The sequence below is a fragment of the Onthophagus taurus genome, chromosome 3 (assembly GCF_036711975.1).
Source record: "Onthophagus taurus isolate NC chromosome 3, IU_Otau_3.0, whole genome shotgun sequence".
NCBI classification, from domain to species: domain Eukaryota; kingdom Metazoa; phylum Arthropoda; class Insecta; order Coleoptera; family Scarabaeidae; genus Onthophagus; species Onthophagus taurus.
This window is the reverse complement of record NC_091968.1, coordinates 1,532,823-1,548,548: the sequence shown is the minus strand read 5'-3', so window position 1 is coordinate 1,548,548 and position 15,726 is coordinate 1,532,823. Positions and strand designations below refer to the sequence as shown.

Sequence of the window (15,726 nt, the reverse complement as noted above, 5' to 3'; positions counted from 1 at the left end):
TCATTAAATTTGTTTTAATTTTTTTTAATCCTAACAATTTCTATTTGAACTAGAAACATTCGGCTTTAGCCGCACGTCTCTCAAGACGGCTAAACCCAAATGTTTCTAATTCTAAGTCTAGTAACAGGTCTAGTTCTAGTGTTAGATCAATAAAAATATACAACAACATAACGCTGAATACCAAATGAAACTAACACAAGACCTACAACTAGAAACATTGTGCTAGTGTAAAACTAGAACAAACACTAGATCTAGAACTAGAAACATTCGGGTTTAGCCGCACGTCTCTCAAGACAGCTAAACCCGAATAATTCTAGTTCTAGGTCTTGTGTTAGTTCTAGTGATAGTGCTAGTATAAAACTAGAATTAACACTAGATCTAAAACTAGAAACATTCGGGTTTAGCCGCACGTCTCTCGAGACAGCTAAACCCGAATGATTCTAGTTCTAAGTCTAGTAACAGGTCTAGTGCTAGTGTAAAACTAGAACTAACACTAGATCTAGAACTAGAAACATTCGGGTTTAGCCGCACGTCTCTAAAGACGGCTAAACCCGAATGATTCTAGTTCTAGGTCTTGTGTTAATTCTAGTGATAGTGCTAGTGTAAAACTAGAACTAACACTAGATCTAGAACTAGAAACATTCGGGTTTAGCCGCACGTCTCTCAAGACGGCTAAACCCGAATGATTCTAGTTCTAGGTCTTGTGTTAGTTCTAGTGATAGTGCTAGTGTAAAACTAGAACTAACACTAGATCTAGAACTAGAAACATTCGGCTTTAGCCGCACGTCTGTCAAGACGGCTAAACCCGAATGATTCTAGTTCTAGGTCTTGTGTTAGTTCTAGTGATAGTGTAAAACTAGAATTAACACTAGATCTAAAACTAGAAACATTCGGGTTTAGCCGCACGTCTGTCAAGACGGCTAAACCCGAATGATTTTAGTTCTAGGTCTTGTGTTAGTTCTAGTGATAGTGTAAAACTAGAATTAACACTAGATCTAAAACTAGAAACATTCGGGTTTAGCCGCACGTCTCTAAAGACGGCTAAACCCGAATGATTCTAGTTCTAAGTCTAGTAACAGGTCTAGTGCTAGTGTAAAACTAGAATTAACACAAGACCTAGAACTAGAAACATTCGGATTTAGCCGCACGTCTCTAAAGACGGCTAAACCCGAATGATTCTAGTTCTAGGTCTTGTGTTAATTCTAGTGATAGTGCTAGTGTAAAACTAGAACTAACACTAGATCTAGAACTAGAAACATTCGGCTTTAGCCGCACGTCTCTCAAGACGGCTAAACCCGAATGATTCTAGTTCTAGGTCTTGTGTTAATTCTAGTGATAGTGCTAGTGTAAAACTAGAACTAACACTAGATCTAGAACTAGAAACATTCGGGTTTAGCCGCACGTCTCTAAAGACGGCTAAACCCGAATGATTCTAGTTCTAGGTCTTGTGTTAATTCTAGTGATAGTGCTAGTGTAAAACTAGAACTAACACTAGATCTAGAACTAGAAACATTCGGCTTTAGCCGCACGTCTGTCAAGACGGCTAAACCCGAATGATTCTAGTTCTAGGTCTTGTGTTAGTTCTAGTGATAGTGTAAAACTAGAATTAACACTAGATCTAAAACTAGAAACATTCGGGTTTAGCCGCACGTCTGTCAAGACGGCTAAACCCGAATGATTTTAGTTCTAGGTCTTGTGTTAGTTCTAGTGATAGTGTAAAACTAGAATTAACACTAGATCTAAAACTAGAAACATTCGGGTTTAGCCGCACGTCTCTAAAGACGGCTAAACCCGAATGATTCTAGTTCTAAGTCTAGTAACAGGTCTAGTGCTAGTGTAAAACTAGAATTAACACAAGACCTAGAACTAGAAACATTCGGATTTAGCCGCACGTCTCTAAAGACGGCTAAACCCGAATGATTCTAGTTCTAGGTCTTGTGTTAATTCTAGTGATAGTGCTAGTGTAAAACTAGAACTAACACTAGATCTAGAACTAGAAACATTCGGCTTTAGCCGCACGTCTCTCAAGACGGCTAAACCCGAATGATTCTAGTTCTAGGTCTTGTGTTAGTTCTAGTGATAGTGCTAGTGTAAAATTAGAACTAACACTAGATCTAGAACTAGAAACATTCGGGTTTAGCCGCACGTCTCTCAAGACGGCTAAACCCGAATGATTCTAGTTCTAGGTCTTGTGTTAGTTCTAGTGATAGCGCTAGTGTAAAACTAGAACTAACACTAGATCTAGAACTATAAACATTCGGGTTTAGCCGCACGTCTCTAAAGACGGCTAAACCCGAATGATTCTAGTTCTAGGTATAGTGTTAGTTCTATTTTTAGTTCAATAAGAATAGAGATTTAGAATAGGTTTAGCCATCTTAAGAGATGAAATGCTAAACCTGATTGTTTCTAATTCTAGTGTTAGTGCAATAAACACCGATTATAAAAGCCTTCATACCTAATTCTTTTTAGTTTAGATAATGTAATTAGTAATTACTATATTTCATAAATTTGAAGAAAAAAAAACCAAATTATATTTTTAAATATTTTGTATTATTTTTTTTGGAATGGACAATACAATTATTACATGATTTTATAACAACAAATTAATAATTATTCTTTATTATTTTAACCATTACTATTCGGTGCGTTTTTTTTTAAATTTTTTAATGACGACGACAAACGTTCTTGGGAAAAACGAACAGTTTGGTTCTTATTACTCAATAAGATCTAAATGCCTTTTTATTGGGCTAAGGAAGGATAGGGACTGACTACCTAACAGTTTGTGTATCCTCAAAAACTTAAAATAATGAACGAAAAAAATCTAAAAGAACACGTTTTGTTAAAAACAAAAAAAAATATTTCTTTTTTTTTTAAAATCCTTGTTGGTACTGTCTCGAATCGAGTCGATTTTGAAGAATTTCCAATTGCCTTTTAGCTTCGCATTGCGGGAAATTTTGTAAGTCGTAGTATTGTGGGGCTATTTTTAAAAGCCAATCAGCTAAAAAACCAATAGAAAAAAATTAGGACAAAATTGTTTAAACAAAAAAAATAATTTACGTTTTATATCCGTAACCGTTCGTATATAATTTTTGGTCGTTAAAACGAACTCGTTATAGATAACCCACTCTGGTTTATGATCTAAACATGTCGATGGATGTAGTTGGACCATTTGGTTATCTTTTATTGTTAAATAATGTCCAGTACGTTCTAAATGTGCAACCTTAAATTAATAAATATTAATTTTGTTTACTGAATGTGTTATTAAATAGTATTATTACCTGCATAAAGAAACCGTTCACTAATGCTTTTCGTATGTTAATGTAATAATCTTTACTAGTAAAGTCTGTGGAAGTTCGTTTCAAATTGAACCGGTCCATAATGCGTGAAAGTTGCTGTCGGACGTTGTCGGCAGATTTCAAACTACGATAGTTTATGAAATTGTCATAACACCACTGTGGATCCTCCATATCTAATCAAACATTACATACAATAATAATCAAATATTATATACAGGTGTTTCATGAGGAATGGTACACACGTTAATATGTTATAGTTATTTATTTTAAGCAGAAAAGTTCCTAAAAATATGTGCTCAATTCCCAAAGGTAACTGAGATAGAGCCAGTTAATGCATAAACTGATTTATTTAAATGTGTACATAAAATATCGAAATTCTGACTTTAAAGGAAGGGTTCGAATATCCCACCGCCTAACTCGATGCACTTGGTTGATCTCTTGAAGATATCACGCACTGTGCTGCGTAATTTATCCTAATGTCCGGTGATCGAGCTGGTCAACTGATAGGAAATACCTTGGTTCAGGTATTGTATCACTTGACGGCCGTAGTGAACAGTCATCATGCTGGAAGAGCATATTGGCTCTGGTAGCTCTTCTAACAATATTAGAAGCTCATTGAGCAAGAACTCTAAATATCTGTCCATTGTTAAACGCTCGGGTAGTACAAAAGGCCCAATTAAGTTATTGTCGATCATTCCACACCATACATTCACAGAGAATTTTACCTGAAAATTTGTTTCAACACTGGCATGCGGATTATCCTTAGACCAACGGTGATCATTTCGACTGTTATTGATTCCATTACGGGTGAAATCGGTAAAAAGTATCACAGGAACCAAGCGGCGGTTAGATATTACCTATCCACAAAATTCCAATCTCCTGGCAAAGTTTGTTGGTTCAAGGTGTTGTACTGGGTGAACATGGAATAGATACAAGCCATGAGTACGCAATGTTCTCCATACTTTTACATGAGAAACACCAAGACGAGCAGAAAGTCTTTTTGTACTGGTAGATGGACTGCGTTCTACCGACTGAAGAATTTATTCAACTTCATTCAGAGTTTGCACACCTGCACGCAATCTGTTGAATGTTCGAGTAAATGCTCTTGAATCTGGTAGCACTCAGTTAGAAAACCGTCCCTTATAGTCACGGCGAGCAGCACGTGCATTTCTATTTGAGAAACCGTAACAAAACGCCATATCAGCATATTCTGCATGAGTCAATATACATTATCAACAACTTAGTCGACACGTCAAGCAAATAATGTTAAATGTCAAACATTGATAAATGACTATTTCATAACAGTCGTGAGTAATATCAATTTATGCATTAACTAGCTGTATCTCAGTTACCTTTGAGAATTGAGCACATGTTTTTAGGAACTTTTCTGCTTAAAATGAACACATCTATAACATATTAACGTATGTACCATTTTTCATGAAACACCCTGTATATTAAGTATAAGTAGTCAAAAAAGTAATGCAACCTAACTTAATTTTTATCAATATGTTATCAAGTTGTTAGAAGCTGCCGAAGAAAGAGTGAAGAAAATGAGTGTTGAAGAATTGGAGACGATCGATAAAACTGGTGACGTAACGGAAAACGAAATAGCATACGAAGCTATGATGATGATCAAAATTTAGCAAAAACACTTGCTTTGACTGATGTTGATACAGTGCGTGACGTTTTATTAAAAATCAAACAATACGAAAGTGTTGACGCCACCCGTACAAAAACCAAATATTCCTCAAAAAACTAATGGAAAAGAAATTGAGAAACCTGAAACGCAAGCAAAAAAATGCTATATTTGTAATGACATGAGACCCATTTCAGCAAAATGTCCAAAACCGCAAAAGAAAGGAAGATGTGTCAATTGCAATAAAGTAGGTTACATCACCACAAATAGCAAAGAAGCAAAGAGGGCGAACAAAATTAAAAAGGTTGATATACCGGACGTTTATGGCAAAGTAATGCAAGTTGATGGAAAACCATTGAAGGTATTTGTTTACTTAGGAAGTGAGGTTGTGACGCTTCGACTGAAGGACGCAGACAAACTAGAAATACAATATACGTCATTCAACTGAAGGGATTTGGAAGTGAATTAGGAAGAACAATCGGAAGATGCCAAAGTTTACAGGACATTGACCGAGTAGAAATCGAGGTAGAAATCTATGTGTTGCTTCGTTGTCAAAAAGACGTCATAATAGAGCCGTTAAAGTCAATCGATTAGAAAAACCGTCTTTCAAAAAATCGATAATCTAAATTAAATTAGACGGATTAGTAACGTTTTCACGTTCGAAACTTGTTTAATTTTTGCAATAATTAGTTACTGTTTCTCCTAGTGCATATAATTCGTAGCATTGTCTCTCTCCAGGAATTTTATTGATTTTAATCGCTCCAACCGTACGCTCGAATCTGAGTGACGTACTTTGGAGTTCGCGCCCTGTAGTTTCAAACTTTATTATTTTTTTTTGAAAAAACTAAGCCTCAGAATCAAAAATTAAAAAATATAGGGTAAATCAATTTTGAATGCCATCCGGGCTTGTAAACGCACCCAGTGCTTTTATGTGATTGATCAAAATAATTTCCGCAGAACTTGGACCAAATGTTGTAACCGTTTACATGGATGATCTAATGATCGAGAAGGACTTGAAAACCTCAGACACGTATTTAATGTTTTAAAGGAAGAGGGCCTTACCTTAAACCTGATAAGTCTCATTTCCTGATAAAAAGCGTTGAGTATTTAGGTTTTGAAATAGACGAAAATGGAGTACAACCAGGGAGAAACAAAGTGAAAGCCGTGGAAAATTTTAATCGCCCAGAAAATGAACATGATGTGCGAAGATTTTTAGGACTTTCCGGATTTTTCCGAAAGTTTGTAAGAAATTATTCTCTTATCGTGAAACCATTAACGATGTTGACTAGAAAGGATGCTGTAGAGAAGTGGGGAGAAGAGGAGGAAAAATCGTTCAAAACGATAAAAGAAGAACTATACGATCCAGAAACAGATTTTGAAATCCATACCGATGCCTGGAAGATGGGAATAACTGGAATACTATTTCAAAAGACGAAAAATGAACCAAAAAGTTTATTGAAACCAATAGCCTATTTCAGTCGACAAACAACGGGATTGGGAAGTCGTTATCACAGCTATGAACTGGAAATTCTAGCCGTTACAGAAACCTTAGAAAGATTTCGAACGTACATACTAGGTCGAGAATTCAAAGTAATAAGCGATTGTAATTCTTAAAAGACAATCATGAAGAAGAAAGACTTGATGCCGAAAATAGCACGATGGGTGTTGAAACTCCAAGGACACGACTTTATCATTGAATATCGCCCAGGAACTCAGATGGCTCATATAGATGCATGGAGTAGGAGTCCAAATGAAGAATCAGAGGACGCTAAGATAGGAAGCTTGATATATAGGAAGATGAAACCATAAAGAAAATAAAAGCTACGTTGGAAAAACATCCAAATGACAACGAAACGAGACAGATTCATCATGACTACGAAATCTATCAAAACAAAATCTATCGCAGAACTACAGACGGTCGTAAATGGGTTGCACCGAAATTGATTATTGGGAAAATAATAAAAGGAAGTCATGACGATATGGGACATTACGCTTAAAAAAAACTGTGGATCATTTAAAACGATATTTTTGGTTTCCGAAGATGAGAAAATACATAATAATGTAAATAAAATGCTGTATTGAATGTGCATACCATAAAGTTACAGGAAAAAAGCAGATAGACTTGCATAACGTAGAATGATTACCGATTCCTCTTTTCATACAATTAACGTTACTATTTAGGACCTTTCCCCATAAGTAGAAAAAGAAATACCTACTTGTTAATTTGTGTAGATAACTTCACAAAATATGTTATTATCCAAGCTGTGAAAAATAAGAAGAGTAAACCGACGATAGAAATTATTAAGGAAATTACTGGAATCTTTTTTGGTCCAACAATACTTATAACTAGAGCCCAGACAGTTTAGGAAAGTGATCCTAAAACGCCTCCCACTCCAGTCTCAATATTCAATGAATTAAATCGAAGCGTACGCTTATCAAGGCATTCGTTTAGTGTGGAGGGGCGCACGTTTTCTAAACTGTCCGGGCTCTGCTTATAACAGATAGAGGAATTGCTTATATGTCGTGCGATTCTGAGAATTTCTGCAAAGAAAATGATATCCAACATATCAAGCATACATCAGCAACCCCAAGAGCCAACAGACAAGCAGAAAGCTTCGACCGTACGATAATGACTATGCATCACGAAGATGAACGAGGATGAGACACGAAGTTACGAAAAATCCAGGTCGCTTTAAACAACATAAGGAACAGAACTACTCAGAAGACACCTCACGAACTATTGTTTAGGTTTCTGCTACGGAACATTTTACAAAACCGTGTCATAATGACTCTTGAAGAAGACCAAAACGCACCAGATATTGATAAACTAAACGATTTACGCGATAAAGTGATGACAAATATCGAAAGAGTACAACGAACACAGAAAGAGAGAAGTGATATGAAGTACCAAAAACTTCTAAAATAATAAATATGTATAGTATAATATATGTACAAGAGGAAGGTCTAGTATTGATTAGACGAGAGATGGCAGCTACGGGACAATCTAGAAAGAAGATACCATCTTATAAAGGACCGTATCTAGTAAACACCGTTCTGGGAAATGCTAGATATCATTTAATCAACATACCAGGTGCTCAATAGCCCCAGCGAAATTTTAGTTCAATTTTTGCTGAAGACCTCATGAAACCATGGTGCCAAATACCGGATGACGTCGACGATGGAATCGAGGACGATTCATCAGGTAGCGAAGCCGAATGTAATGGCTCATGATGGACCACTAGAATGGTCGCATTGATGATGGCTAGCATGTTTGGTTCCACACAGTGGTACAGTCTAGATGGCCCACCTAATGGACCAATGTAAGCAACAGGTGCTGTTGACGACCGAAATGCTTAAGCAATGATGGCCCACTGTGTGGACATGCCACTGCGCAGTTAGCTGTGCATGATGACACCCTTTGATGTGTGGTGCCCGACCGCTCCCAAAGCCATCCTTTACTATTACCATCACCATTATCCACCACTTATGGTCATCACCCTTCTACACAATGGCGATGGCTCGCAGTGGTCCATGATAAGTCATAGTAAAGAGGGGCCATAACAACTAGCGACACCTATTGAATATTTTGAAATCATAAGAACAATACCGATCGATAAAAGAAGTTGAGAAACAATGTGCCAGTGTTAGCGATGGAATAAAGTTAATGAATGTATTTATAAAAAATAAAACAAACGAAAAACAAGTAATAAAGGGATAAACGATTAGGCCCCTTTTATTTAGTACATTTGTTTACTTACTTTGTTTGAAGGCGTGGTAAACGTTGAGTAAGGTGAGATGATCTCCGTCGATATGCGCGAAACGCATCTTTGCGTCGTCGGCCGCCTTCTTCGCCTCGTTCGGGCGCACGAAACACTGTGGGACTAAACATTGGAGCAGGGCAGTTGCCCGTATCCAACCAATATAGTTGCCGCGACTCACGCGTTTCCTACAGAGCTACCTTAGTCAGTACCTCGAGCGGATAGCAAACCACTTTTTTAATTATCTAATTTACCAAATAAAGTAATAATTTGTTTTTACATAAATTGTCAAAAAAGTAGTTTTTAATTTATTCTATTCGCTCGGGTATGAATTTTTTATGACTTTTTTGCAAGCTATGTTATTAATTACTTCTTAATTAAAGAAGTTTTAATAACATTAAAACAGTTTTTTTTAAAGAAATTAAATATTAATAAAAAAAAATTAAAATTATCAAGAAAAATTTGTTCGGTATTGAAAAATACTTAACTTAAGAGATCTAACCTCAATTTAGATACTATTTTAACTTAATTTTTTAATAATTAAATTTTTTTTTCATAACCCTCTTAAATTTATAAATACCTGACAACATTGCAGTGACCGATAAGATCTCATTCGAACAATTATGATTGCAACTTGCGATCAACATCTTCGCCAATTGCGGGTCCAACGGAAACTCGGCCATAACAGCCCCCAAATCAGTTAAATTCCCGTCATCATCCAACGCCGCTAAATAATTCAATAATTCCAACGCTCGCATCAACGTTTCCGGCGCAGGAGGATCCATAAAATCAAAATGAACCAAGTCGTCAATCCCCAACTTCTTCAACTGCAAAACAACTGAACCCAAATTCGATCTTAATATTTCCGGATAAGTATTATCTTGCATTTCGGTTTTGTACGCTTTCTCAGTGTATAATCGGAAACATTTTCCCGGTTTTGTTCTCCCAGCTCTTCCCGCCCTCTGTTGAGCCGACGCTTTACTAATCGGTGAAACCAACAAACTTTCAACGCGAATTCTCGGATTATAAACTTTTTGCTTTGCAAAACCGGGGTCGATCACGAAAACAACGCCATCTATTGTTAAAGACGTTTCAGCGATGTTCGTCGAAACAACAACTTTCCTTCCAATGGCCCCCGAAGATTTATTTGGGGGTGGTTCTTCAAAAATTCGTTGTTGTAAATTCGGGGGGAGTGTTGAATAAAGAGGGATACATTTTAATTCACCCACTTCCGGCCCTAAATTATCAATTTCTCTTTTGATACGTTTACAAGCGACTTCTATCTCTTCTTGTCCCGTTAAAAATAATAAAATATCTCCTGCGATTTCTTCACACATGTGGATTTGAATGACGGTTCGAATTGCAGCTTCTAAATAATCCCTTTCTGCTTCGGGGGTATAAAATATTTCGACCGGGTGAGTTCGCCCAGGAACGTTCATTAATGGAGCATTATCGAAATATTGTTGGAATTTTCCCGCATCTAATGTAGCAGACATAATAACTAATTTTAAATCTTTACGTTGTTTAATAACTTCTTTTAAAACCCCCATTAATATATCAGTTGCTAAAGTACGTTCGTGAGCTTCGTCGAGGAGGATGCATTGGTAAGCGTCTAACATTGGATCGCTCATTCCTTCGCGAAGTAACATACCATCTGTCATATATCTATTTATAAAACAAAAATTATTAATGTTTAAATAAAAATAAAATCATTAGAACTTATATTGAAGAGCCACCCTCAAAAGATTCACCTAAATAAATAGTTTAACATAATATAAAAAATTTAAAAAAAAATAAAATTTAAATAATTTAACAATATAAAAAAGAACCCAACCCAATTCCACCAAAAAACAAAGAAGATCCAAAAATGCATAAACCTAACAATCCAATGCGCCCTATTATATGTATTCTAGTACATATAGAATATAAAAATTCCTTGTTGACTTCTTTAAAAATGTTATAAATTTATTAGCACTTTTAGTTTAGCTGTACCTCTCTTAAGACGGCTGGTAGGTAGCGTTAGTTAGCATAAAATATTACTATGTTGCATATTTTTATTGAACTAAAACTAGAACTAACACTAGACTTGTTCGGGTTTAAGGTGGGATTTCTTATCCGCATCTACGGCTAGCGTCCTACGCACACGTCTAACGGATGCGTCAAAACATTGCGTGTAGACGCAGCTTCATATTTTCCTATAAGCGTGTGACGCAAACTACTATAAAATTTGTTTAATCTTAAATGAGGTTTGGGTAACCGTACAATGGATTCGCTATATAATAGCAAATTGTTGCTCTTGTTACAAGAGCATGACGATGACGAAATTTTATTATTACTTTTGAGAAAAAGGGAAAGAAAAGTCGCGAGAAATTTGTATCAACGTAGACTGAAAAAGGTTTTTTTAATATTGCATCAAATTGCATAGGGGTGATTGACGGCAAACACATAAGAATATTGTACCCAAAGAACAGTGGATCCTTACTTTAAAACTATAAGAACTATTTCTCAATTGTACTGTTAGCTCTCGTCGATTCCAATTACAAGATTACTGCTATAAATGTTGGCTCTTACGGCAAAGAAGGAGATAGCAGTATTTTTGAAAAATCGCCTATAGGTAACAACTCATGAAAAAGTATTGCAAGACGAAGCTTTTCGTCTTGGCAAATATATGATGAAACCGTATCCGAAAATCAAATCAGGCAATTCAAAAGAATTCTAAAGCAATTATCAATTACTGATTATATCGCGCGAGAAGAGTATCGGAAAATGCATTTGCTTTACTTTCGCAAAAATTCAGAATACGCTTCATGCTTATGCTTCAAGAGCGGTTAAGTCTGAAACTACTACTTCAATAATTACTATAATATGGTGTTTACACAATATGTTATGGGGTGAATATCTGCAGAAAGGAAATCAAATATACAAGAAATTTAAATGCCCGTGAATAACATGTTCGAAATTCCGGATCAACTTAAAGTTTGAAAACTATTTCAATACAGCACAAGGCTCAGTGGAATGGCAAGAGAATTAGATAGAAAGAGATTTAACATAGGCACTTTATAAAAAATATTAGCTAACTTTTATAAAATATAATCTATAAAATAAATAAATATAACGTTTTTAATAGCTTATTTGTTCTTTGCATACCTTTTGATATTTGTTTCCAAATATTGTCTCAATTATATTGATTTTTATAATTTGCTTGTAAAAAACTGTAGTAAAAAATATAATAAGACATATGGGGTGATGGGGTGACATACAGGGTGATTCAAAAAACCGCTAACAGACTTCTAGGGCAGGTAATACATCAAAAATTAAGATGAAAAGTCTTAATATACATGGGGTCGCAAATGTCTCCTTAACGAGATATAGCAGGTCAAAGTTTCTTTAAAATTAAACATTATCTGCAATAAAAAGCCCTTTTTTAAAATATTTTCAACTCCACTGCTAATTTTGTCAAACGTGCAGTATTTTCGTGTAAAGTGATCAATTATCTATCAATTGGTCTCTTACAAAACTTTGATTAAAGGAACAGTTTTTGATTGAATTAACAAATTTTCTACAAACGAGTTTTTCTTAAAAACTATTGCTTTGATCAAAGTTTTGTAAGAGACCAATTGATAGATAATATAATTGATTACTTTACACGCGTAGAGAGCGAAGGCGTAAACAATATTTTTAAAAACGTGCTTTTTATTGCAGATGTTTAATTTTAAAGAAACTTTGATCCGCTATATCTCGCCAACGAGGCATTTGCGACCCCCGGGTATATTAAGACTATTCATCTTAATTTTTCATGTATAATAATAATAATAATAATAAATGTCTTTATTTGTGCCCAATAATTATAACTCAAAATAACATTAGAACATTAGAAAATAACTTAATTGTTATATCCCGAAAACAGAAGAAAAAAAAAAGAAAAACAAACAAAAAGGGTTGAGAAGGGTACAAAAGGGCGAAGTTCAGTGACAAACACTGCTTAAACTTTACCCAAAAAAATAATACATGAAATCAATGAATAAACACCAATAGTAATAATTATAACAAACTTACAAAAAAAAGAATAGAAAACAAAGAAAGTGTCTATACACTCTTACCTACTCTAGAAGTCTGTTAGCGGTTTTTTGAATCACCCTGTATAGACATATACATTCAACTAATTTTTCAACTTCTTCAGATGTAAAATGAAGCTATGAACCCATTTTGAAACATAAACCCTATACTATAATACAGTAAATCCCAGCGCATACTCAAAACGCACCCTCAAACCCGCGTCAAGACTGCTTCAGAAGCAGACGTCTACCTGATGCTGCGTTAGTTGGCACTCATAGGAAATCTACTACGTTTGACTAGGTTGCATCGGTGATTAAGCTTCGAACACACGCTTATGACGCTTGCGACAGACGCGTTTAGGATATCCCACCTTTAGCCGTCTTGAGAGACGTGCAGCTACCCGAATGTTTCTAGTTGTCGGTCTAGTGTTAGTTCTAGTTTTACACTAGCACGATCACTAGAACTCACACAAGACCTAAAACTAGAATCACTCGGGTTTAGCCGTCTTGAAAGACGTACGAATGTTTCTAGTTCTCGGTCTACTGTTAGTTCTAATTATACACTAGCACTATCACTAGAACTAACACAAGACCTAGAATCATTCGGATTTAACCGTCTTGAAAAACGTGCGGCTAAACCCGAATGTTTCTAGGCGGCCGGCAACATCTCGAATTTTCCTAGTGTAATTTTTTGGTTCTAGTACCTATAGAATTAAATTCCTATAAATTCCTTGTTAACTTCGTTAAGAATGTTATAAATTTTCATCCTGAACACACCATTTGAAAAAGACAAGATTTAATAAACAAAATCAATGTATTACAACTCCCTGAAGACTTTACAATGATTTCATTTGATGTAACCAACCCCTATACCAATGTTCCAATTCAAGAATCACTACAAATAATCGAAGAAATCATAAAAGAAAAACTGGATATTGTAAATTCCGACAATTTCATTAAATTGTTTAAATTGTGCACTAAACAAAACTTTTGCCGTTTCAATGACAAAATCTTTAAATTTACAGAGGGATTACCCATGGGCTCAGCATCAAGTGGACTTAGCTCTGATATCTTCTTAAACAAATTAGAAAATGAATTTATAATTAATAACAATAATCCATATAAAAATAACATCTTATTCTTGACTTATATGTCAATGATGTATTCGCCATTATTGATAATAGAGATACATTAATACAATCCATAACAATAAAAATTTACATTAGACAGGGAGAAAAGAAACTATAGTAACCATAAGTTTGACATCAACAAAAACACTATATTGTTACATGGAATGAATCAAAGTTATAAAATGGAGAAAGTAGAAATGTATGAAATTCATAAAGAATAACCCTTACAAAATTATTTTAAATGAACAAACGACTCCAATCTTTCCACACCTATATGTAACCTTAAAAAATCTATTTGGACCCTTTTCTTCCAATCCCAATAGTAGTTTTGTCTAGTAATATAAATAAATAATCTGTTCTTACAAATAATTTTGATTTAACATGTATACAATGTGTTTATAATGTTACAGACTTCTTTGTACTGGCCAAACATGTGTTAATGTCAATTTTGTTGTGTGTTATAAGTTTCATTTTCCAAAAATGTTTTTCTTTATATCTTAACATATACAAATTTTATGAAATATTTGATGTTAGTAAAACTACAACTTTTACTTTACAGTTTGTTAATTTAACGTAATTTTATAGGTGAATCTTCTAAGGATGGCTATATTATTATTACTAAGTTAAAATGATTTTATTTTTATTTAAGCATTAATAATTAAGTGATAAAATGGATAAGATTTAATCAAAAATTACTAAATTAACAAAAACATATATTAAAACTTACTTTAAAATGGTTTTAGCTGAGGAACAATCCTCAAATCGAATACTATAACCAACTTCCTGTCCCAAAGCGACATCCATTTCCTCGGAAACTCTTTGCGCAACCGACATGGCAGCCACTCTTCTTGGTTGAGTGCAACAAACCCCTTTTATTCCAACCGATTTAGCATACTCAACACACCATTGCGGAATTTGCGTCGTCTTCCCAGACCCAGTCTCACCAACCAAAACAATACATTGATGCTCGTTGAGTAACCTCATAAAATCGTTGCGATACTCAAAAACGGGGAGGGTGATTCGTTTCCGGAAAAGTTCATGATAACGAGGAGTGAATGGACCCCCTGTAAGTGGATTCATCCCAGCGTTGACACTAGCCGCTGGAATCACCGCAGTACTTATTCCACGTTCCTCCCTAAATACAGATTTTTATTAGAAAAATTCGTTAAAAAAAGTGAGGTTAGAAATGAAGTGACGTTTAAATAACGTTTAAAACGTACCGTTTTTTCTTTATGAACGGGTCTATCGTTTCTATTCGACGTTTAGACATTGGCGTTGTGGCTGTTTTAAGTTAATTTTGATTGATATATTTCGATTTTTTTCGTTAATTTGATGATGTTTTTTTAACCACGACGGAGTTTATTATCACAACACTGTCAAAAAACAGGACGGATGTGGGTATAGTAGGAAACTAAATTTATCGACATTGATTTTTAGGTTTTACGTTTTTTTAATTGATTTTGTTAATAAATCGGTTTATTTGTGAGTTGAATTAATATTAATTTTTGTAATAATGAATAATTGTAGTCGATAAAAATAAATTTTAACGAAAATGGGTTAGGCAACCAATTTTGCACCACTAAAAAATTGGTGGTGTAATTAAATAATTTTAATTATAATCTTATTAATTCCTTTATTAATAGATGTTTCTTATCTATTTTTTATGATCTAGTCGATTTTATCAGTATTGCTGAATAAATATTGTTTTATTTATCAACAATTTAAGTACCATTTAAGCCATATTTAAATGATTCTGGATAATGTAATATTTTCGGATGAATATTATCCGATTTTTACGCAGAACTTGTTAGATTCTATTCCGAGGTTATCAACAGGTCCAAAGTTCACCAG

General features: G+C 34.7%; 1 protein-coding gene across 1 annotated transcript; it reads right to left on the bottom strand.

Moving 5' to 3' along the window:
* Positions 1 to 2,711: 2,711 nt before the first annotated feature.
* Positions 2,712 to 15,271, bottom strand: LOC111417122 (DEAH-box helicase 15). Its single transcript, XM_023049315.2, has 7 exons — positions 15,096 to 15,271; positions 14,603 to 15,010; positions 9,271 to 10,355; positions 8,691 to 8,813; positions 3,279 to 3,469; positions 3,058 to 3,220; positions 2,712 to 2,998 (listed from the first exon to the last, which is right to left on the bottom strand). Exons 1-7 carry the CDS (start codon positions 15,143 to 15,145, stop codon positions 2,871 to 2,873), a joined length of 2,148 nt encoding a protein of 715 aa, XP_022905083.1. The 5' UTR covers positions 15,146 to 15,271; the 3' UTR covers positions 2,712 to 2,870.
* Between the last annotated feature and the right edge of the window lie 455 nt (positions 15,272 to 15,726).